At 44.6% G+C, this 23,498-nt stretch overlaps 2 protein-coding genes across 2 annotated transcripts in view; one reads left to right on the top strand and one right to left on the bottom strand.

Moving 5' to 3' along the window:
- The window catches only part of ARHGEF33 (Rho guanine nucleotide exchange factor 33), a 28,378-nt gene extending 25,456 nt beyond the window's left edge, over positions 1 to 2,922 (bottom strand). Inside the window, exon 1 of the mRNA XM_057385171.1 lies at positions 2,719 to 2,922. The gene's annotated coding sequence lies outside the window, so the exon portion shown is untranslated. The remainder of the gene's footprint in view (positions 1 to 2,718) is intronic.
- A 3,797-nt stretch (positions 2,923 to 6,719) lies between these two features.
- On the top strand, positions 6,720 to 23,494 carry DHX57 (DExH-box helicase 57). Its single transcript, XM_057385169.1, has 23 exons — positions 6,720 to 7,119; positions 7,798 to 7,950; positions 8,229 to 8,396; positions 9,146 to 9,948; positions 10,993 to 11,189; positions 11,330 to 11,451; positions 11,689 to 11,884; positions 12,597 to 12,721; positions 13,685 to 13,818; positions 14,562 to 14,616; positions 14,930 to 15,126; positions 15,576 to 15,692; positions 16,001 to 16,097; positions 16,545 to 16,718; positions 17,265 to 17,465; positions 17,908 to 18,184; positions 18,837 to 18,932; positions 19,034 to 19,117; positions 19,215 to 19,352; positions 19,766 to 19,840; positions 20,254 to 20,388; positions 20,949 to 21,149; positions 21,239 to 23,494. The coding sequence occupies exons 1-23, from the start codon at positions 6,854 to 6,856 to the stop codon at positions 21,380 to 21,382; spliced, it is 4,155 nt and encodes a 1,384-aa protein (XP_057241152.1). The 5' UTR covers positions 6,720 to 6,853; the 3' UTR covers positions 21,383 to 23,494.
- The last annotated feature ends 4 nt before the right edge of the window (positions 23,495 to 23,498 follow it).

The raw sequence follows: 23,498 nt of genomic DNA, 5'->3' as shown, positions 1-23,498 counted from the left end.
GAGTGAAACTGGGACAGCGGGGATGCCGCCATCCCCTCCTGCTCCAGGCAAACCRGGAGTTTTGCTATCTGCCTGCACTGCAAAGTAGGTTGACCTTGGTTAAGTGGGTCCAGAAAATCTTACCTGTTTTACCAGAGTAACTGTCTTTGTGTGTCCTCTATCTGCAGCCTGCAGTTTCCTGAGTTACCCCTTGGTTCTTTGTTACATTAAATAATTGCATGAACMTTGGCTACTTTTCAGCATTTAGGGCTCGCTGCTGTTCATCATGAATGTTTAACATTGCCTTTCTCTCTCTGGTTCTTCTGAACTGCTGAATTTAAGGAGCARAACTCATCAGTATTTCCTGATCACTGGAACAGAACACGACCCTTGCCCTGGTTTGGAGTGAAGGTTTGTCCTCTGTTCCCCTGGAATGGGGGTGGGGGAGCTGTTAATTCTGTCTTCACCAGAGACTGGGATTTTGGTCAACCTGAGCTGGCAGAATGGTGTCTGGCTTGTACCTAAAAGGGTGCAAAAAGGGATTGGAAAATAGGACTGGTATTTGGCCCTCAAACCCTGGATGGGGGCTGCTTGGTGAAATCCCAACCCTGCTGGCAGTGGACAATTCCTGAGCTCACAGCAGAGTCCAGGTGAGCCRAGCCCTTGTATGGCTCCAGTTTCTGCTCAAATCAAGACTAATGTCAACCCAGATCAACTGCCTCAGGRCTCTGTCCAGCTCAAGTCAGGATATTTCCCACTTGGGAGTCTTCACTCTGGAGCCTCCAGTACCCTGAAGAAGAATATTTTTCCTTACATCCAGTCAAGGTTTCCCTTAGCTGCAGCTTCTACCTGTTGCCTTCCACTGTGCTCCTCTGGGAAGATTCTGGACTCCATCTCCTTTACAACCCCCTTGAGGCAGTTCAGAGCTGCAGAGGACTGCCCCCTCCATGTTTTTGTCTCAGTCCTGAGCAAGTCCCACACCCTGTATGCACATACACRAATCCATGTGCACACCAGCAGCAAGTGCAAGCCCTCCATGAAGCTCCTTTCCTAAACCACTTCCAGGCCTCCACCTGTGGCAAATCTGAGGTTTGCCTGACATGCCAGCCCACCACTGGGTAGTTCCCTCCTCAACAAGGAGATGTTATTGTTCCTCTGCAAGCTCCCCACTGGACAGGCTCAGCACCCRAGTCACATGGAGCCATTCCCAGGCTGTGTGGCCCTGCCAGTYAAGGCCAGGCACCTCTGCTTAGGGACAAATAATGGCAAAGACATGTTTGTTTCTTCAGAGGTGAGCACTAAAACTCATTTACACTCCTGCAGCTCTCATCTAGTCAGAATAGCATCTCCAGAGCAAAGCCCACAGAAGTTTGAAGGTGTTAAAGCCACCAGATTCCTCCATCATGGCAAAACGATGTATTTTCCCCTTTTGTTTCTATTTTCCCTCCATCATCCAAATCTTCTAAGCTTAGGAACCAAAGCCACCTCTGCTGTTAGTGATTGCCACGCTGCTGGGCACTGCTGACCAGCAAAGAATCCTGTCTTGGTGCCTTGCACAAGCAGCAGGCACTGCAGCCAAGCTGTGAACAGAGCCTGGGCCAGCACCTACATCCCATGAGATCCCCGAGGGAGAAGGGATGGATGGATGGGTGGATGGGTGGATGGGTGGATGGATGGATGGATGGATGGATGGATGGATGGATGGAGGGATGGAGGGATGGAGGGATGGAKGGATGGAGGGATGGATGGATGGATGGATGGATGGATGGATGGATGGATGGATGGATGGATGGATGGAGAGGTCCCAGTGAGTTGTGCCCCTGAGGCAGCACAGGAGGGGGGCTCCTGCACAAAGCTGTGCATGTGGAGAGACAGGAGGCAGCTCCTGCAGCCTGCACTGCTTCTGTTGACCATGCTCCCCCTTTCAGCATTCCYTCCACATGGAATGGCACAACTGGGAGAGAATCAGCTTTGCAGAGGGTCACAGACCAGAAAGACGGACAGACTGCACCAAGCATCAGCATGCAAACAGGCAAAGTTCAGTGAAGCATTTACAGCCTAGCCTTGGTGCACAGCAGTTACTATTTGTCTGGCTTCCTGTCCCATTCTGCTTCTGAAATCACGCCATGGCATGGGGAACAGTGCAGGGGAATCCATGGGCACTTTTGCTGCTTCAGTAGTTAAGCATCCACAGTTTTCCTAAATAAATGCTTGGGATCTTCCTAGTGACTGTCTCAATCCTGCTGGCTGAGATTGCTGGCTGTTTTAAATATCCCACYTGGAGAACAACCCCCAGTGCTCTAAAGAGAACAAAAAGTCTGTCATTTACTCTCATCATGCTTGCACTTTGTCTCCAATTAACTTTAATTCAGTTGTCATCCAAATATGTCAATTCAGTTGTCATATCACTATGTCAACGATACTTCATTTTTTCTCTTAAATGGTGAGAGCAAAAAAAAGGTCTTTTTAAAACTTTTTTTAAAAACCTGAACTATTTAGAGACTCCACTGTAAATGCAAGATTGTCCAGCACACTAAGAAGTTCRATCTCCATTCAGAGTCTTAGAAGAAATCAGTTGAAAATAACTGTGGGCACTGAAGATGCAAGATACACTAAATATAATTTCATGTACTGCACACACAACATGAATTAGTCACGGCTCCAGCTTTTTCCAATAATATGAAAAATGGCATAATTAACCCCACTCCTCATCCCAAGCCGAGTACATTTTAAACTTACCCCAGGCTGGTTGAAGATCCTTCGGCACTGGCAGTTGCTAGAGTTGGGAATTAGCAGTGTGCAAGAAAGGAGGGAGGGAGGGAGAGAYGGAGSAGAGCAATGGTGGCATGACGTTTCCCAGGATGGGACTGTCACACGCTAATCACTGATTTGAAACGCCAGCATAACAAATGCCTTCTAATTATATAATCTTCGGGTCACATCCTCGCGTGCCCACGCGAAAACCAGGACTGTGCACTCGGAAGAAGGCGATGCAGACTTTCTGACTTTTTAATTAGCATCGCACAGGGCTCGGGAGGGAGGGAGGGCGAGGAGCGCTGGGATTGATGGCAGAGGGGGCCATGTGGGGCCATGTGCTGGTGTGGCCGTGCTGCTCTGGCAGGCTCAGAKGATCTTAAAGTGCCTCTTGTGGCACCCAGGCCAGACAGTCTCCAGATGCTCCTCCCTGTTTCTGACACCCTGGCTTTGCTTGGGAAGCCAGGGCCAAGAGGGCACAGGGGCCAAGGGCAAGGTTGCCAGAGTAGCCAGGGCAGGGGAGCAGCAACCGCTGGCACTTGAGTGTTTTCTGTTCCTTGTCAGATGATGAAAAATTTTGAGTAGAAATAAATAAGGGCTTTGAGGGTGGGAAGCAGCAGCCTTCCACAGCTGCTCCATTTCTTCCCCTAAGGAGGATCAGCCCTTCACTGGAGGGCTCTTTGCTCCAAAGGGCATCAAGAAAGCGTGTGGAGAATGCAAATAACCCAAGGCCAGGGGTGTCAGGGCACCAGCCAGTCCACTGAGTTACCCTAGAGCATAAGAGCAGGGAGACATAAAGGAGGTGCAGTAACAAAAGGCAGWCTAATTTCTCCCTGAAAGACAAAGATCTGCTTCAAAGATACCCTTCAGGCAGAAAACCCAAAATGTGAAACTGCACAGCCTAAATCAGTATAATTGCTGTGCAGCACAGATAAATGTGGAGCCCTAGCAAAGGAACTGAAAGGACAGGCTCCTAAATTAACAGAAGSTCTCTGGAAGATGCTGCTACTTCTGAAGTCAAGGACTAGGGACAAAGGACACCATTTTTTTTTTTTTTGAGCTGGTATTTCAGAAGCAAAACACAAGAAAATTGAACAAAATAGACTGTTGCCCTCAAGCACAAACTCAGGTGTCCATTTGCAGTCCCCCTCTAGAAAATGAGAATAGTGCAAGACAAATATTCTTACTTCGAGGCAAGAAAGCATCTGAGAGGCAAAACCCCATGATATCACACAATGCATTTCCTCTTTCCTCACTTCTGGGTGACACAGAGTGTGAGCCAGCAGCATTCCTATGGACCATTCTTCCCCTTGTGAGGATGGTGGGGAGCCTTTATGGGGCAGAGCAGACCCAAATGGACCCTCAGGGTGGTGACTGTGGCCATCTGCAGGAAAACCTTCAGGAAACACCCCCATAGCAGCTGTTGTCTGTCTGGGCTGGGAGCTGTGTTGGTTCTTATATAGTCAAACCAGTGTACAAAATTTACTTTTGTGGGTTTGATTTTGTTTTGTGGGGTTTTTTTTTTCTTTTTTTTTTAAATTTTCTTATGGTAAATTTTTTTGCTTTAAACTCCAGCCAGGCACAGGTTGCCTGGAGGGGTTGTGGAGTCTCCATCCATGGAATCAAGACTCAACAGGATGTGCTGCAGGGCAGCTGTCATGGGTGACCCTGTGTGTGCAGGGATCTGCAGAGGGGCCTCCTCACCTCAGTGACACAGCTTTGGGTTTTTTGTCACTTWTGTTGATGCTGCAGAGAGACTGCAGGGTCCTTGACATCCCATCTGGGTCACCARGAACTGATGCCTTCAAAATCTAGAAACAAAACAACACATTTTTGAGACAATATAGGAAACAATATAAAAGCACATCTTTAATTTGCACCCTCCAGGTGCAAATATGGCAGAATCCACATAAGACATGACTTCTATAAGTTTAACAAATTAGCATATTTAACAAGAGTGTCCAATTAGAAGAGCAGTTAGTTAAGTAATCCCCCCTTTTAGTTCTGCTCCATTTGGAGCACCCCCCGCCTGAGTTTCTAGCCCCGTATTTATTTATTATGTCAAGGCTACATGATAAAAGAAAATAAAGACATCCTTGGCTAACAAAGCAAGACTAAATAAYGTTTCAGGAATGTAGCATAACATGTTAGAAGGTTAGCTTATTGTTCTAAAATGTAGGAGAAAAGGGGCAGGAAAAGTACTGGGAGCTAGAGCYATGTATTAGAAATTGACAAAGCTACAAACATATGAAAAATATATAAAAAAAGCTTAGGCATCATTGTCACCCTCACTTTAAAACTAGTATAGCCTTCTTCTCTTAATCCCATGCACAGTTTTGTAGTGTAGGTTAGGAAAGAYCTCCAGTTACAAGATGCTTCTGAGGCCTATTGATTGGAAACTTTATATAACCTTTTTTACATATTATCAATATACAATGTCATAGCTTTCAATATATTATCAATAACAGCCTTTTTGTATACTGTTATAAGTTTTTATATAGGGTGTTAGCAACATAGAGTGTACCAGCTGGATGAAATCCAACCAGCTGGATTAGTGCCTGGACAAATAGGATCACCAAGAAGCATAAATCAAAAAAGTTTGTAGAAGTAGATGGGTAGATGCTATAGAAAGAGAGCACTAATGAGAACTTAGCAGATGCACAAGACAATTAGCTGAAAAATGAAATACAAAGACCTTGAGGACTGGAAAAAAAACCATGAACATCACAACTGAGCATGCCCTGAAGACAAAGGTTAAAAGTCCACCGTGATGAAGATGATGGTCTCTCATTAGAGGGAGACACCCACGACCACCGAATTGAGGATGACAAATGCATACTTGAAAAACTGATATCGTGTATTTCTGTACCCATACATGATGGTGGGCATAGTGACGACGGTAATGTTACACCACGCTTACTGTATAAATACCTGCCAATTCTAAGGGAAGGCAGGTGGGTTAGGAGGAGAAATCCCCCTCACCTGCAGCGCTACACTAAACAAATCCCTGCTCTGTAGACACCGCTCTATGGGGTTTTATTTCAGCCTTTTCGGGCATTATCAGTAACTCGTAGGTGGGCGCAGCGAGCGCCTACCAAGATTTTCAACCAGCATCCCTGTTTYTATTCGAGAATACGAGAGATACTTTAAAAACCAGCGTGCCTGTTGAGAAACAAGCCGGTGTCACGGTTACAGCCACACCGTGGCACAAACAGATATTGGAACGCACAACAGCTCGGAACCCTCAGCGCTCCGTGAGGGGAGCGGGGCGGGCCGGATCGGGCGGGCAGAGCTGCCGTGGCCCGGAAGGAAAACGCCGCTGTTCCGGACCGAGGAGCCCGGGAGGTGCCGGCAGAGAGGTAGGAACGCTGGGGAAAAGCRGTGCTGGATTCCCGAGGGCGTGGCGGTTCGGCGGAGAGCGCGGGTGGAGAGGAAGGGGGTGCCGGAGCTCTGTGAGGGGCGCTGAGGGGAGGAGGCGGGCAGGGTGTGGGGTCCGGGGAACGCGGGGTTGGGACGGGGCTGAGGGTGTGCAGACACCCGTGGAGGGTGGTGGGGAATTGCGGGAGGAACCCGGAGCTGCTCCGTGCCCGGGGCTCTGTGCTCTGAGCTGAGAGGAAGGGGACAGGAGCCCGTGTGACAGCCGTGCTCGCCCTCCTCCCGCCCGCTCTGCTGCCGGACAGCCCCGAGCGGGGTCAGCCTGGCTGGGAGCGCCTGTCCAGCCCCAATGGAGCTCCAGGGAGGAGAACAATCACAAAAAAAAAAAAGGGGAATTTCTTTCCGAGCCCTCGTTGGGGCTATTATTTGTGCACGGTCACAGGCAGAGATCCAGGGATGAGCTCCTGGCGGGCTCTGCTCTCATGGTTGTCAGCACTGCTAATAGCCTCATCCTTTTGCCACAGATTTTTGCCAAATTTGCTGTTTGTGGCTGAGCAGTATTACTTTGATTTTCTAAAGCCACAGAATATACTAAACAGTGTTGTGGAATACTCTTAGCTCTGGGTGTGTACATACACACCAATATACAAATAACCAGCTGCAGTTTGAGAGGGCATCTTCTCTTGTCACAGAGAAAAACAACCAACCTGTGCTCAGATGTACACAATGTGMTTAATCACCTCAGATGTACACAATGTGCTTAATCACCTTAATCATAACTGAGGGCTGTTTTTTTCCCCTTCTTCAGCAAGAGAACATGAGTTGGGCAGTGAGGAAAAAAGGAAAGGCCAACAGAGGAGGAGGAAGAGGGAGAGGAGGCGGTGGAAGACGAGGAGGCAGCAGTGGCCATTCAAACAAGCCTCAACATGGTGCAAACAGGAAATGTTCAGCCAAAATTTGGGACGATGGAGATGATTTTTGTCTCTTTGAGGAACCAAGGCTAGAATCCAGGTATTTCTGTTAATTTGGGGGGGAATTGGCATAGGGTTATCTGGGATATTTTGGGGCATTTGGGATTCTTTTTTTATGCTGACATACACAGATATTTGGGGCTGGTTTTTGGACMTGTTTGAATATAGAGAAGAGTGAAAGAGTGATGAAGGTGTTTCAGTATGAAGCAGTTTTTACATKTCTTTTTTCACTAACATTTTATGAATATTATACATAGGAAAGTGTTTTACTTCTAAAAGATTAGATCTTCTGATTTTCCTTTTTGGTCAGAACACACTAATAAACACAGGATATTAATTTTCATATATTACAAAACTGAAGCTGGGCCATGGAAATGAGCCGTTTAGAATTAATTTAGTATCCTGTGTGTGTTTTGACCAATCCAGCTTAGAAATATGTGGTTGTGTTGTAGTCTGAGAACAGCTTTACCTAGCAAAGTGTTTAGTAAATCACTCTGGATTTGACAGAGGGTACAATACATATGTGTGTGTGCAGATAAAGGCACACAAATCCTGGTCATAYAAGAGTGAACCCAGCTGAATAGTCCTGAGGTGATGGGCTCATCTTACTTTGATTTTCCTGTTTTGAATTACAAGTTTGGGCCCTAACATCCCAATTCAGACAAGAACATTTGAGCCAGGCAAATAACTCTTGGTTWTGTCCTATTTTAATTTTTAGATCGAGTGCCCCTGCCAGAAGAGGAGGGCAAGTGAAACAGAGACCTGAAGCAAGAATGCCCCTGCAGACCATACACATGACATCAGAGAATCAGAGAAGAGTGAAAGAACTTCTACAAGAGCTGCAAGGGCAGGAGCTGGCTCCTGAACCAGAGTTAGTTTAAATGGAGGCACTGCTTCCAGCTCTTTTAGATGAGCATGCTTTAGCAGGCACACTGTCTTTCCAGAAATGGAAACAGTACTTTTTTCCTTAAATTTTAATTTTATCTCAAATACTGTGGTTTTGACTCTGCTTTTTTTCTCCTACCATATTAACTCTGGGAAAGGGRTAGCCAAACTTCCATTTAAATGAAGGACTTAAAAGTGCAGAGTTTTGTGTCTACTCAATGGTTTAATTTTGCTTCATTTTAACTTGATAACTCTTTTTATCAGTGTAGCTGGAGAAGATGATGATGATGAGCCTGATTACCTTGATGATGAACAGTGCTGGTCAACAGAGCAGGAAGCTTCTGATGCAATGCCAAGGTTGTCTGCTGAGCCAGCTGAGCACAGAATTGTGGATAACGAAGTGTCTCCATTTGCTGTGCACAAACTCTCCAGGTGATGCTTTTTTAGTGAATAATTTGTATCCTGAAGATACAAATCTGGTCTTAATACTCTGTAGGCCCTCAGGGCCTAGACTTCCTCTTGACCCAGGGGAGGTTCTGTGTTCAGAACTGATGAGTTTGTATTTTCTACAAATTTAATGTTCAATTTTAAAATAACATTTTTATGAAAAGAAATCTCTCCAGCCTTTTCCAGTGAGGCTTTTCAGYCTTTTTCCAAGGCAATGAAACAGATATTAGGAAAGCTCAGGGAGTGTTACTGCTGTATGCATGTTTCTCCCAAGTAGGTAATGCTTCAAAACCTTGTAAGTGTTCTTCATCCATTTTGCTCAGACATTATTATTTATTAAATRCTTTTGCTTTATTGGGTAGTATTTTATATGTGAGATTTTTCTGAAGAGTTCAATTTCTGTAGTTGAAATGGGAAAACTAATGCTGTAACTATTACATGCTRCATTCTGAGGTGTGTGATAAATAAACTAATTTATTGTCTTAGAGACCACATTCACAGAGCAGCATTCACAGACACCAAGTGGCTGTCTGCCACTGTCACTTAAAAGAGTGACATAATATTTATATTATATAAAATAGAAATATTTTGCTGTGGGATTTCTTTCCTCCAGTACTGGTGTCTCATGCATACATGCTCCCTTACTTTAAGCCTAATCAAGCAGATTTGTGRTTATTTTGCTTCATATGAGCCTCTCACCCACTCATTGCCCTGTTTTCTGTGTTTTGGTGCAGGTATGGTTTTGACTGTGAGCGTTGCAGGGCGGTACTGAGATCCTGCAATGGAAATATTGGGGCATCATTGGAGTATTTGCTATTGCAGTGCTTCTCTGAAAGGTATGGAGAGAAGRTGCWGGTTTCTGCAGCAGCTGCTGAAGCCAGTCAAGAGGAATGTTTAGAGCAGAGACARGAAGAAGCTTTTGCCCTCCGGTCAATCTACGGAGAAAAATTTGTAGAAAGAATTAAAAATCGTGTTTGGACTTTTAGTTTGGAATTGGACTACCTAGCAAACAGGYTCAGCAAATCAAAACAAAAGGGTACAAGGGACACAGCAAAACAGGCTCCAAAGGAAATATGTAAATTTTACCTCCAAGGAGGTTGCAGGTTTGGTTCAAAATGCAGATTTGGACATGAATTTCCTCCAAACCATCCACTACACCCATCYAAGAACTYTGTAGATGATTCTCATCTCAGACAWAGCGATGGTCCCATATATGAACTTGAAGTAAGATTTCCTGATGAAAACAAATACCCTCTTCAGGCACCTCTTGTGGCATTTTACTCCACTGACGAGAATCTGCCTCTTGCTTGTCGTCTGCACATTGCTGAGTTCCTCTTTGGAAAGGCCTTGGCAGCTGCAGAGTCTCACGAGCCGGTGGTGTACGCCTTGGTGACTTGCTTAGAAGATGAACACGAGATCAGTGAGTTACTGAGCAACACTCAGCACAAGTTCAGTGCTCCTCCTGTGTCCCTGCTGCCAGCACCTCCTGTAAAGCCACAGACAGAGACTGCACCTGCTTCACATCAACTGGCTGAAGGTACACCAAATCTCCTTCATGGKTTCTGGGATACGAACAGTCAGAAAGATTTAAAAGAAATAGAGAGACAAGGCAGAGCCCTGAGTTCAGCCATCTGTTCCAAATCTATTTCTGGAGGTTAAAGTCATGTGGTGAGCCAGATCTGTGATCCGTCTGTGCCTCAGCAAGCTCCTTCTGAAATCAAGCTGGAGCAGAGTGGTTTTGGGCTGGCCAGAACTGAGTTAAAGGAGCACAGAGTTTGGTTTGGCAGAGTGAGTGATGCCCATTCACACACAGTCCATGGAAAGCACTGAGAGATAGGGTGTGAGYTCACCAAAATGGACCACAGAAGTTGCTTGGAAGGGAATGGGGAAGGTTCTTTGCAAGCTTTTCTCCATCTGCTACTCATCAATTCATAAACCTCTTTTTTTAGATKACTTAAAATTACCAGCATCTCCTCAAAATTAACTCACAAAGGTGGATTTAAGGCTAAGCAAATGTTGCAAGTGGTTAGAGAATGTTGTTCAAGGTATCATCCCTTTTTATTTATGCTAGTGCAMGTAGGTTGATTTCACAGGGTGAGAGTTTAAGCTGTGCCACTTGTGGCAGGGTGGCAACAACTCCGTGGCATGGGTGATTTTCAAGCTCTCAGTTCCACTTTTATCTAAGGGAAGCTTTCTTCAAAACAGTTTTCAAAAGCAGCTGCATCAAGTTGTAGAGCACTGAAATAGTGACTGTGTTTTGTAAGACAAAGTATTCAATTTTTTTTAACAGCTCTGCATAAAGACAGCTCTGTTCCAGAAACTGAGATGCCAAATGATTTTCTTTAGCTACAAAATATTCCTTATGCTATAAAAGTTGTGGCAGGTTTGATGAGGTGAGGGGAGGTTTGCTGGTAGTGTTGAACTAAGTGCATGTGAGAAACAGTCCTGCAGACCCTCAGGTCCAGTCTAACAAGGTTCTTTGTTGGGAATGCTGCTGGAACATGTGTCTCCTCTCTGCATTTCTGCTGAGGTTCCCTTCCTTAGTAATAACAGTATTTAATTGTACACTCTCTGTCTCAAGCCTCAACTGTATCAGAGCCTCAGGACCAAGARGTGGTGGCAGAAGAGGAGGAGGAGGAAGAAGAGCCTGAGCAAGTTGTTGTGGAGAATGAAAGTTATGTGAACTTGAAGAAGAAGCTTTCCAAGAAGTACGATGTGCAGGCCAAATCTCTGTATAATGAAAACGTTAAAATCTGCGCAAAATTTCGGCAGAGAAAGGTACAGTGTGCACAACACGGTACCTTTTTTCTTGCTTACTTTAGAGAAGTAAATATTTAAGAGACAAGCTGTTGTTTCAGATGATTCTGTTCCATCCCAGGGGTGTTCTTACTGCTGTGCTGTCTCTTTTTGTGCATCAGTCTTCCAGGCACTTCCAGTCCATGCTGTATGAAAGACAGAAGCTYCCTGCATGGCAAGAGAGAGAAAACATTCTGGGTTTGCTTGAGAGACACCAAGTTCTTGTTGTGAGTGGCATGACAGGGTAAGAGTGTGATTGTCCATACAGACTTTATGTATCGAAGTACACACAGAAGGACATGAAATATGATCCATGTTCTGGAAAGGTTGGGGTGGTGGCTTATCTGTGACTGGTGACAGCAGTCCTAAGTGAATGAAAATGAAGCAAAGCAAATTTCAAGTGGAATGCAGTCATCTCAGTTTGCATGGATAGAAGTTGTTGGATTGGTGATGTTTTTTAATTCCTGATTTTGTCATGCAGATGTGGGAAAACCACTCAGATTCCTCAGTTTATCTTGGACGCTTCGTTGCAAGGATCTCCAAGCAAAGTTGCAAACATCATCTGCACTCAGCCTCGCAGGATYTCTGCCATCTCTGTGGCTGAACGTGTAGCCAAGGAAAGAACAGAAAGGATTGGACTCACTGTTGGATATCAGATCCGTCTGGAAAGTGTAAAGGTACRTTTGTTTTGCTTGCTGGTTTTTATTTCCTCCTATTAAAACATGTTTAGTGCTTCTCTAGTCCCTGCTCATACCTGCCTACAGTGAGATAAGCAAGTTTGTATCATCTATATTTTATAAAATACTATGAACTATATTCTGTATTTTATTTCATCTCAAGTTGCAGAATGAGAGTGTGGTGCCATGTCTTGTGGGTTTGCTTTCTGTTGGGTGAGGTGAAGGGGTTTGAGAGTGTGAGCAGTCCTGCTGTCCTTTGGAAAGCTGCTGGCTTCTTTTCTGCCTGTTGCCATTCCTRTGTGTCTCCCAAGTGGAGACTGAAGGGTACAGCTACAGTCAGCCAGAAATGGGGGCTTGAATCCAAACTTGTCTTGGAAGTGAAGTTTTGGCTGGGTTGCAGCTGATGTGCTTTTTCCAAGAAGCTAAAAAAAGCAACACTTTCTAGGAAGAGAGATCTGAGTTGTTTGTCAGAAAACAATATCCACAGGGAAAGCAGTTCAGATTTTTTGATAGTTAGCAATGCCCCTTGGGAAGAATCAGGTGTTTTCATTTTCAGCAATGAAATTAAAATCCAACAGCCCATYTCCAGCAGGGAGTGCTTGTTCCCTCTCTGTAAAACCTGAGCTGAAACCAAATGCTTTACAGCAACACATATTCTCTTTGCAGTGTGCTAATTTGCCCAGAGTCTGAATRCTTTGTCTTACCCTTCAAGTCCTCAGCTACCAGGCTCTTGTACTGCACTACTGGTGTGCTGCTGAGAAGGCTGGAAGGAGATCTGACTTTGCAGGGAGTCACACAYGTTATTGTGGATGAAGTTCACGAAAGAACAGAAGAAAGGTAAATCATCTCTTATCCTGTAAGCAGAATGAAAAAAATGTAGCCAGAAACATTAAGGTCCTGTGGCAGTAATGTGGGATGGTGGAAGGAGTCTGGGTTTAGATTCTTGTCTTTGGGCAGTAGGAAATTGTGTTGCAGCAGCTTGTGAGAAGACACATCTCTCATAAATTGCTGTGCCTCCAGTGTGCCCCCATGCTGCAGTGTATTGCAAAGAGGTTTTGSATGGGGCTGGAGCATTAAGTAACACTTTAACCAGAGCTGTGTGTTTCTTAGAACTTCCCTTGTTGCAACTTGTATCAAATACCATAATTCCTCACATGCCTTTTGGGGAATTTCTCCTGATGCATGATGGGCAAAGGAGAATGTCTGTCAGTATCTCTGCAAATTAAGTGGCAAGCATCCTTTGCTTTGTTTTCTTTGTCAAACACTGCAGTGCAGTGCGTTTCCAAGACGCCTTATCTGTTACCTGTTTTTCTGCAGCTCAGGTGGTACTCTAGCCTTTTAAAAGAGCTTGTGTCTCTCRATGATTCCTCTTCCTTCTCATTTAAAATCACTTCAAGCCGGTCTTCTAGTCATGGCACAAAAGCTATAAATATATAGGGAAGAATATAGTGAGCAGGGAAGAGTGGGTAGGTTTGAATAACTCTTCCAGTGAAGAAGAGGAGCCAAAAGGACTCATCTGTTACTTTAATTATCTAATATTCTTGTGTTGTCATTAATGTAAGTAATTTATAAAGCTTTTTGTTGTTTAAATGGTTTTGCTAARTAATCCTGGTCTTCCAGTAAGGGACAACCAAAAAAAGGTCAGATTTGCAGATTGCCTTCCACTAGGCCATTCTGAGAAGCTCGTGCTTCTGTGATGGTGTTGCTGTGCTGTTGGAGACATCAGAATGGGAAGAAAAACAGAGGCTGTGAAAGTTAACACTGAAGAAATTCAAATGTTCTTTTGCTTGTTTTCTTCAGTGACTTCCTGCTGCTGGTTTTGAAGGATATAATGGTTCAGAGGCCAGACCTTCGCATTATACTGATGAGTGCCACTCTGAATGCAGAGCTTTTCTCTCAGTACTTTCACTCCTGTCCAATCATTAGCATACCAGGTGAAAAACATTTATTTTTATCATCATCCATTGTTTTAGAGATTTGTTTTCAGTATTTCTTCTTGCAAAGTGTTTCTYCATTCAAGATGAGGATGCATACAAGAAACACAATTCCAAGGGCTTAGAGGGAAGGACTGATGAGAGTTAGGAGAGAAAGGACTTGGAAATGTTGACATTTTTRTGCTGTGTGTATACCAGCAGAATTTCCCTCCTCAGAAGGCAAGGATTATATGCTGTGCATGACATGGTTCCCTGGATTAGTTCCACCACAGCTGAAGACTCTTCTGTATCCTTGTGRAAAAAGGATCAGGGAGAGGATCCAGCTGGATGTACACATTTAGCCAAATGTGCCATTCAAATTGCTGAGTTTTGATATGGAGCATGAGAGGAACATGGATGTGTTTCCATAAATGCATTGTGCATGTTGCTGTAGAATCCTAGATTGGTTTGGGATGGAAGGGACCCTAAAKRCCATCTGGTTTCACCCCCTGCTATGGGCAGGGATGCCCTGTTACTAGACCAGGTTGCTCAAAGCCCCATCCAGCCTGACCTTGAATACTCTGTGCTTGGAAGACACCCACTGTTTGTCCTGTTTGTGTTGAAGAGTGCAGTGTRGATGAGAGCTGTGAAGCCAGCTGTGTCATAATAACCTGTATAAAATCACAATAATYTTTGGTCTTTTTCCTCATTTCTACGCATTGTGTGGTTTGTGCAGATAGATTTATTCTCGTGTTTCCTTTCAGGTCGAACGTTTCCTGTGGACCAGTTTTTTCTGGAAGATGTGATAGCCATGACAAGGTGTGAAATTCACACATTCTCAGATGTGTTTGGGTGGTGAGGTTGAGGTTGCACTTTTGACCTTGMGACTGCAGTAGCTCTGTGCATATTTTTTTAGAAGTAAATCCTTTCAGATCTCCCCCATCATCTGCACCCTTGGAGCTCTGCTAAAGCACATAGATCTTATATTATCTATGGGTTTCCAACCTGCTTATACAAACTTCCTCTCAGACTTATAAAAAAMTGTTTTTGATACCTTATCTGTTTAGTTGATTATTAGGAGGAGACTGTTAGGCTGCTTTCCACATCACCAAATGTTTTTTCTGCTGTCCAGGTATGTTTTAGAGGACAGCAGTCCCTACAGGAGGAAGGTAAAGCAAGAACAGAATGCGAGACACAAAAGAACTGCATTTGAAGAAGTAGAGGAGGACTTGAGACGTGCTGGCCTTCTGGAAACCACTGAYACTGTGGTCAGAGATTCAGACCCAGACCAGAAATTAACTCTGAAGCAGCTCCTTACACGATATAAAGGTGAGCTCCTTCTTGAAATTAATAAATTGGCACACAGACAATGAGGGATATTAGCACATACTACTGTAAGCTGAATGCTTGTCTCKAATTCAGAGTTTTGCACTTGTGAAGTTCTAGATAAGGAACTTCCTGCAATGAAAAAAGTAAAAGAGAACCCATTGTTCTCTTAAACTACAGCAAGGATCTTGGCTGAAACCAGTTTTTGGCATCTGAAAATGGACAATTTTCAGCTACTTTCGGTCCCTTTTCAGATGCCTTGTTAGTTCCACTTTCTGTATCTGCTCTTGCTGAAGTAGCTTTGCTTGAGGCACAGATTGGATCTGCCCTCTCCTCAGGTCTAAGCCAGGTGCCCTTTAAGCTGTGACTGTGTAGCCACATTGGTTCCATGCATCCACAGATGTTTTTTACAAGACATGGCTTTACTGTGTGTTTCATTTCTTTTTTCTCAGGKGTTAGCAAGGCAGTGCTGAAAACAATGTCTGTCATGGACTTGGACAAAGTTAATCTGGAATTAATTGAAGCCTTGCTGGAATGGATAGTTGCTGGCAGACATTCATACCCCCCAGGTAATTTCATTGTCATGGGGAGATAAACAAAAAAAGATTCTTGGATGCATCTTAGACAGCCTAAAGCTAATGATTTGCATGTAGAGTTCCTGTACCTACTGATTATTTTTTTTAATAAATTTCTTGTTAAGTTACAAAGCTCATGATATACATGGGAGGCAGAAAGTGAGAAATTTGTCTGTCTGCTTTGGAGAGTCTTTAGTGAAGAATTGTTACAGCCTGTTTGCTCTTTTTTTTGTACAGTAATTGCACATGAATAAAATCTCATGCTGTCCTTTCTGATTTTTTTCTTTTATCTACCTATGTAGGTGCTGTGTTGATATTTTTGCCTGGCCTAGCAGAAATCAAGATGCTTTATGAGCAGCTTCAGACTAATGCTCTTTTTAATAACAGGCACAGCAAGAGGTAAGGCAGAAAAGCTCCAAAACTGTTAGTCTTTACCCATAAATAAAGAGCTATTTCCTGCACAAAGCCTGTCTTTATCCCAGGATAAATAAAGGTTATTAGATGTGTGAGGTAATTCCTTTTCTACTATCTTGTTGGCTTGCTCCTTTCGTTGCTCCTCCTCAGCTCAGGAAGGTCAGTGGTTGAAGTTCTTGGAGACCCTAGTGAGCAGTGCTTTTCATTTTGTGCTCTGCATGATCCAGGCTGCTGAAACTTCATCTCAGCCCTTGAGYTGTATCAGAATATTTGCTGAGTTATATTCAGTTGTGGTTGTGTTTGGCCTTGGATTGTTACAAAAAGTAACACTCTGGCCAGTGTCTAGTGAGGCAAAAGTGTGTGCAGGCAGATTGTTCCCAAGAGGAAAAAGGTTGGAGATGCCCTAAGGATGTTGTCCTATTGTCCTTGCAGGTGTGTGGTTTATCCACTCCATTCCTCACTGTCCAGTGAAGAACAGCAGTCTGTGTTCCTCAGGCCTCCTGCTGGAGTGACCAAAATCATCATCTCTACCAACATTGCAGAGACATCTGTCACCATTGATGACGTGGTCTATGTGATTGACTCTGGAAAAATGAAAGAGAAAAGGTACTGGGATTCATTCCTGGGGTTTTGTAGGCTGGGGAACTATTTTGTGCCTTGAGTTTTCCAAARAGCTGGGAAAAACTGGAAGGAAACTTSRTCTGTAGAAAGCTGCTAWGAGGTGGAGAAGTCCWGTCTAAACTCAGATCCAAGTGCAGRGGTGTGAATTGTATCCATAGAGAAGTTGGCAGCATCTGCCTGCTCAGCCTCCAGCCTGTTCTCTGTGCACTCATGAATATTCACTTTYTACAAGGACAGGTGATAGGACAAGGGGTGAAATGGCTTCAGACTSAAAGAGGGCAGGTTTAGATTGAGGAAGAAATTCTTTACTATGATAAGGCACTGGATCAAGTTGTCCAGAGATGTTGTGGCTGCCCCATCCCTGGAAGTGTTGAAGGCCATGTTGGACAGGGCTCTGAGCAGCCTGGTCTAGTGGAAACTGTCACTGCACATGGTGGGAGYACRKTGGAATTGGATCATCTTTRRGGTCCCTGCCAACCCAAAACATTCCATGGTTCTGTGAATATGAGCCTGTCTCTTGCTCTCCTGTAGATATGACCCAAGCAAAGGAATGGAAAGTCTGGAGGACACCTTTGTGTCCAAGGCTAATGCTCTGCAAAGGAAAGGGCGGGCAGGACGKGTGGCCTCGGGTGTCTGCTTCCATCTCTTCAGCAGCCACCACTACAACCACCAGCTTGTGAAACAGCAGCTGCCAGAAATACAGAGAGTGCCCTTGGAGCAGCTTTGTCTGAGGTGAGCTCTTGTGTTTCTTGAAGAAGATGAGTGTGCAGGAYGTCCTTCCTTTGCTGCAGGGTGCACCTGCCACAGCCCACATCAAGCACCATCATCATGCAAATGTTAAAGGAAGAGGCCTTCCTMYCCCTGCTGYRCAYYGTRCACCCCTTTGTRCTAACAGGAAACAAAGCAGCACAAYTATTTTYGTAGTAAAAACTTCMTTTCAAACYTTAGTGTGATGAATAGAAACCTGTTCTTACACACTCAATATTCCACATTGCTGCCTGACTTCAACTTTGCATTACAGGCCCTATTCTAGGGAGTGATCTCTTCAAAGCATTATTTTCTGTTGGGTTTTTTTCATTCTGTTTTTACAAAAGCTTGTTTTTTTATCATCCTGTATATGGAACTAAGCTGCTTTTTTTTCYTTCTTTTTTAACTTTTCCTCCCCCTCCTTAAGGATTAAGATCCTGGAGATGTTTTCTGAGCAGAGTCTTCACTCTGTCYTATCACGACTGATCGAGCCCCCCAGGACTGAGTCTTTGCAGGCATCGAAGGTGCGACTGCGAGACCTGGGAGCGTTGACTCCGGATGAAAAGCTCACCCCTCTGGGRTACCACTTGGCTTCGCTGCCTGTGGATGTCAGGATTGGCAAACTCATGCTGTTTGGCACCATTTTCCGCTGCCTGGACCCTGCACTGACCATAGCAGCCAGCCTGGCCTTTAAGTCACCTTTTGTGAGTATTCTTAAACCCGAGGGCTGTTTTTGTGCAGCAGCAAAATGCTGCTGTGACTTGCAGCATCCTACACTTTTGTATTTTAATGCTTACTTTTAGCCTACAATATTTATGTGTTAATACAGTGCTTGTTAAGACAGTYCAGTTCTAAGCAGAAGCTCAAAACCATGTGGCAGCAGCAGTAATGGTATTTATATACAGTAGAAACAGTGAATATTTTCAATTTTTAGCTAAGAAGTGCAGACGTTTTGTCTGAATATGGTGTGAAAATTAGTGGTAATATAAACTGTGAAACAGTGAATATTATTTTCAGTGTTTAGCTAAGTAGTGCAGACATTTTGTCTGAATTTGGTGTGAAAATTAATGTTAATATAAATTGAGAAACAGKGATAATGATGGAACTGACAGGTGCAAGCTGTAGTAATTTACTCTGCGAGTAAATGCAGAGTTCAGTTTGGATCTCAGTTGCTGTCTTCAGTGTCACCCTGGCTTTTTGCATCATGTGCTTTTCGAATGCGTCACATCTTCTGTTATCCATAGGGAAAATGTGCATTCTGATCTGTGAGCTGCTGTGAAAACACCAAAAATAATGTGCAATATGACTCTAGAGTGGTGAGGGGAAGAACGCACTAACCTGTTACTRCCTGTCTAGGTGTCACCATGGGATAAAAGGGAAGAAGCAAACAAAAAGAAGCTGGAGTTTGCAGTAGGGAAGAGTGACTACCTGGCTCTTCTCCAGGCCTATAAGGTGAGTTAAAACTCAGTAGCCTCTCCCAGGGTTTTGTGATGTGTTTGAAATTCAGATGGAAATATTTCATTTGAAAATCTTCCTCYCATCCTCTCAATTAGGGATGGCGTTTAAGTATCCAAGAGGGCTCTCAAGCAAGTTACAACTACTGCAGGGAGAACTTCCTGTCAGGAAGAGTTCTTCAGGTAAGAGTGTTCATGGCCTTGTACAGTCACAGAAATGAGGACAAACTCTACCTACTGGGCATAGCAGCCATCACCACCACCCTCTGTCTGTTTGCAGGAAATTGCCAGTCTGAAGAGGCARTTTGCAGAGCTGCTTTCTGACATTGGCTTTGTGAAGGAGGGATTGAAAGCCAGGGATATCGAGAAGAAGTGGTCCCACGGAGGTGATGGCGTGTTGGATGCCACAGGAGAGGAGGTAATTCACAGCATTTCAGTGCTTCAAAATGATGCAGAAATACTGGGGCCAGAGATCTCCTGTGGCTACATCATGATCAGGGTTTGTAGTTGTAGGATCTTCCTGTGCATTGGGACAACTTGTGCTTGCTTTCTGTCAGGTGCAAGCCACTTGGTAGCCACGTCAGAGAACAATTCAGCTGGGCACTAACTGCACTGGGACAGTGGTGGCTGATTTGCTTCATTGATAGTGGGGGGAACACAGCCCAGGTCCAGCCTCAGGCCTCRGGAATGGTGATTTGTTCTCCTCCATAAAGCACAGGAGAGCAGCTATAAGAGTGAACCAGTTTCAGAAATTCTGTAATTCCTGGGGCAGGACTTCACCTTTACACACCAAACTGTAGGATCCTTAATTGTCTCCTATTGATTTCACAGGCAAATTCAAATGCAGATAACATCAAGCTGATCTCAGCCATGTTGTGTGCTGCACTGTATCCCAATGTTGTCCAGGTAAAAGAATGCTTTTTTATTTTCCCTTCTTCAGCATATCCACACTGCCTGCATTGATTTGGGTTGTGTGGCAGACTTGAGCCTGGCTTAGGTTGCCARAGTTTGCTGTTTTTGTGTCAGACACTGGAGCAGAGCTCCAGTTTGTATTGCTTGAGACTGCTGCTGCTCCTGCAGCCTGATGGCAGTGTCACACCAAAGCCAGCAGCAAATGCTGAGAAACTGCTTTAAATTACAGCTTTTTAGAGGGCTGAGGTGACAAATGAGGTCAGGGTTGGTCAGCAGMTGGAGTGTAATACCTGTCTCTAATGACCTGTTACTAGAACAGAATTCCCATTTTTGAAAAATTTAAGACATAAGGTTAAAAGATTTTCTGGTGCAGCAGACTTTTATAACCTTTTTTCTTACCATTGCAGGTGAAAAAGCCAGAGGGTAAATACCAGAAGACCAGTACAGGAGCAGTCAAAATGCAACCAAAAGCAGAAGAGCTGAAGTTTGTGACTAAAAATGATGGTTATGTTCATATTCATCCTTCATCTGTGAATTATCAGGTGAGGATTCTTTTTTTCTGCAAAGCATGCACTTTTTTAATGARAGGAATCACCTTTGCTTGAGTATTTAATATTGCAGTAAGGGTTCCTGTTGATGTTTAAAATAAAAAATATTAATGAACAGTTCTGTGTTAGGATTGTAAATAATGGTGCATTCCTGAGTTAGGAATGTCCACATGGTCAGAGTTAAAACTCCAGCCTGGAATGGAACTTGTGGGTTCAATAACCCCTACTTTTGTGTTTTCTTAAGCTACTCCTGCAAAGTWAAGTTTCAGTTGTAATGCTCCCCTGGTTTCTCTCAGTAATGATTATCTATTGGCAGATAATTCAGGGACTTACTCTGGTTTGTTTGAGTTGGCACTGGTGAATTAGCTGATTTCTCACATGGCAAGGTGGGAAGGACCAAGGCATAACTGGCAAAGCTGTTGGCAGCTCTTAGGGTCAAAGATGTTAGTGATGCAGGTGCCCTTCAGGTATATTTGCTGCTTGTTGCAGCTGTAGGAGAGGCAGAGGAGCAGGAAGAGCTGTGTCACTCTAACTCTGTTGTGTTCCTGTCACAGATCAGGCACTTTGAGAGCCCGTACCTGGTGTACCACGAGAAGATCAAGACGAGCCGCGTGTTCATCCGTGACTGCAGCATGGTGTCCGTGTACCCGCTGGTGCTGCTCGGGGGTGGCCAGGTGCACATGCAGCTGCTCAAGGGTGACTTTGTCATCTCCCTGGATGACGGCTGGATACGCTTTGTGGCTGCCTCTCACCAGGTGAGGAGAAGGGATCATCCTGGGAGAGCTGCAGAGCTGGGCTGGAGCCCAGCCTTATGATTCCCCCTGTGTTTTACCACGTGTGTTAGGTGGCTGAGCTGGTGAAGGAGCTGCGCTGTGAGCTGGACCAGCTGCTTCAGGATAAAATCAAGAATCCCAGCATGGATTTATGCATGTGYCCCCGTGGATCTCGGATCATCGGGATGATTGTCAAGCTTGTGACCACACAGTGACATCAGAACAGCTTTCTGTAAAGATTCAGTCAGCGCCACTGCCTGACAGACCAGCTGACATCAGTGTCTTGATGTATTTATTTATCTAAAACATGGCACTGACCGCTGGAAGAACAAGTTGGCAACTGTACTGTTTACAGTTTTGGTTTTTTTTTTTTTTTTTGTATGCTCGCTTGTAGAAAGGTGTCTTACAGTGCACTCTGGGAAATGGGAAAACAGCAAAGCTTCCAGAAAGAATAGAAACCTTCAAGTAAGTGTTTTTCCATGGGACTGTAACCTGACAGTAATGTTTTCTGGGCACACAAGTATGTGCTAGCCAGCTGTTTCTTGTCTGGAGGCAGCATGTGACATAGGGATCTGCTCTCAAATTGGTTTAAACTCACTCCTACATTTTGACCAAGCCTTTACTGAGGCAGTCAGGTTTGGCTGACCAGAGATGCTTTGCTTACAACTCAACCCAAAGCCATTATCTAAGTGGGCACCTTTTTGATGTGTGTCAAGAGGTTCTGAAATTCAGAGACTGTCCTGGGGTGAGGAGACTGTCCTGTATCAATGACAGTGCAGTGTTGGATCAGTGCAGGTTCTTTTGGTGACAGGGTCAAACTGCAGGAGGGTGTGGACATTTTCCCTGAAAGAGAGGCTGTTCCAGCCCTTCCTCCACGGAGCAGAAGTAAAACAGCTAAAACAGGACTGCTGCAGTACATTAAAAATGAGTTATTGGCATTGCTAGTTGTTAACCTGCTCTGGTATGGGATAATCCTCCTGTCACCCTGCACAGCTGGAATCAAGTCCCACTTCYGGAAACTTTTAGCCAAACTCCTCCTCTGGGGACTGGATTGCTCCAGTGTGGCAAAATGCTGTAGCAATGACTTACTATTTCCTCCCTTTGGCATTGCTTAATTGCAGTGCTGAGCACTGCTGCAGCCAAGGTGCTCCATTAACATCAAGTGCCTTAAGGGGCAGGACCGGGCTGTCACCTTTCATAGTTAAACCAGACTGAACATTGGCTTTAGCCCCAGTCTGATCTAGCACCCTTCAGCCTCAGGAATGAGTGGACGAAGGGACTTTAAAAAAAAAAATACACATGAATGTTTGTAGGAGTTTCATACCTCATGTGAGGAAGATGAGGGGACTACCAAGACCACCATCCCTGTGCATCAAATGGGCTCCGCAGCTCTGCTGGGATGGATTAGCCCCARCTGCCTCCTAAGCATCACCCCCTCCTCCATCCCACGTCCACGACCTGGGATGTGAGAAAATGCAGGGGCTGAGATAGAGCCAGTTTAATAAAAAAAAGCAGAAGTCGTGCACACAGGCACAGCAAAGAAAGCATTCTACAAGTGCTCAAGGGCAGGCAGGTGTCCAGCCACTCCAGGAAMTTCATSACTTGGGAAGACAAGCACTCTCTCCCTTACTGTGCCCCACCCTTTGCCCCAGCTGTAGATGCTGATCATGATGTCCTTTGGTCCACTGGGATCAGCTTTCCCAGCTSTGTTCCCTCCCAGCTCCTTGTGCACCCTCAGCCTCCTYTCTGGCACATGGCTTGAGCAGCAGAATGGCCTTGACTGTATGAGTACTGCTCAGCAATGAAAACAGCCCTGAAGTACCCAATTTCAGGCACCAAGCCTTCTGTTAGCTGCTGTGAAGAAAAAGAACTTGGTTGTCCCAGACACAACCAGCACAACTGCAGAAGGCAGAAGTCTTTTAAGTCAAAATTATCTGGCACTCCCATTGACTTTCTACTCTGTAACAGCCATTATCAGCTGCAAAGATAAATCAAAATGCCAATTATCCTGCAGTATTTTATTAAATCTTTTGATAACCTGTCCATGAYGAGATGGGGCCAGTCTGATTTCCCAAAGCAACCACAGATGATGACAACCACAGCAAGGCCTTCCCCAGAGTACACTCCACTGGTAAGATGGGACCAGGCAGACTGGGTCAGACAGGAGAGGAACTTGAGTTCTCACTTCCCCAYTGATCCTGCTCCTTAAACATGATCTGCAGGTTGTGCTTAGGACCTGTCATCTCCACAAAACCCCTCAAATCTCCTAAAAATAGCATGCAAATATATTACCTTTTGCACCAGAACTGCCACTTTTATCTGAGTATCACA

The sequence above is a fragment of the Malurus melanocephalus genome, unplaced genomic scaffold, assembly GCF_030028575.1.
Source record: "Malurus melanocephalus ecotype Western Australia unplaced genomic scaffold, MMel_1.1 scaffold_796, whole genome shotgun sequence".
Lineage (NCBI taxonomy): Eukaryota > Metazoa > Chordata > Aves > Passeriformes > Maluridae > Malurus > Malurus melanocephalus.
Note: the sequence above shows the minus strand (reverse complement) of the source record. Positions and strands in the feature narration are given on the sequence as shown.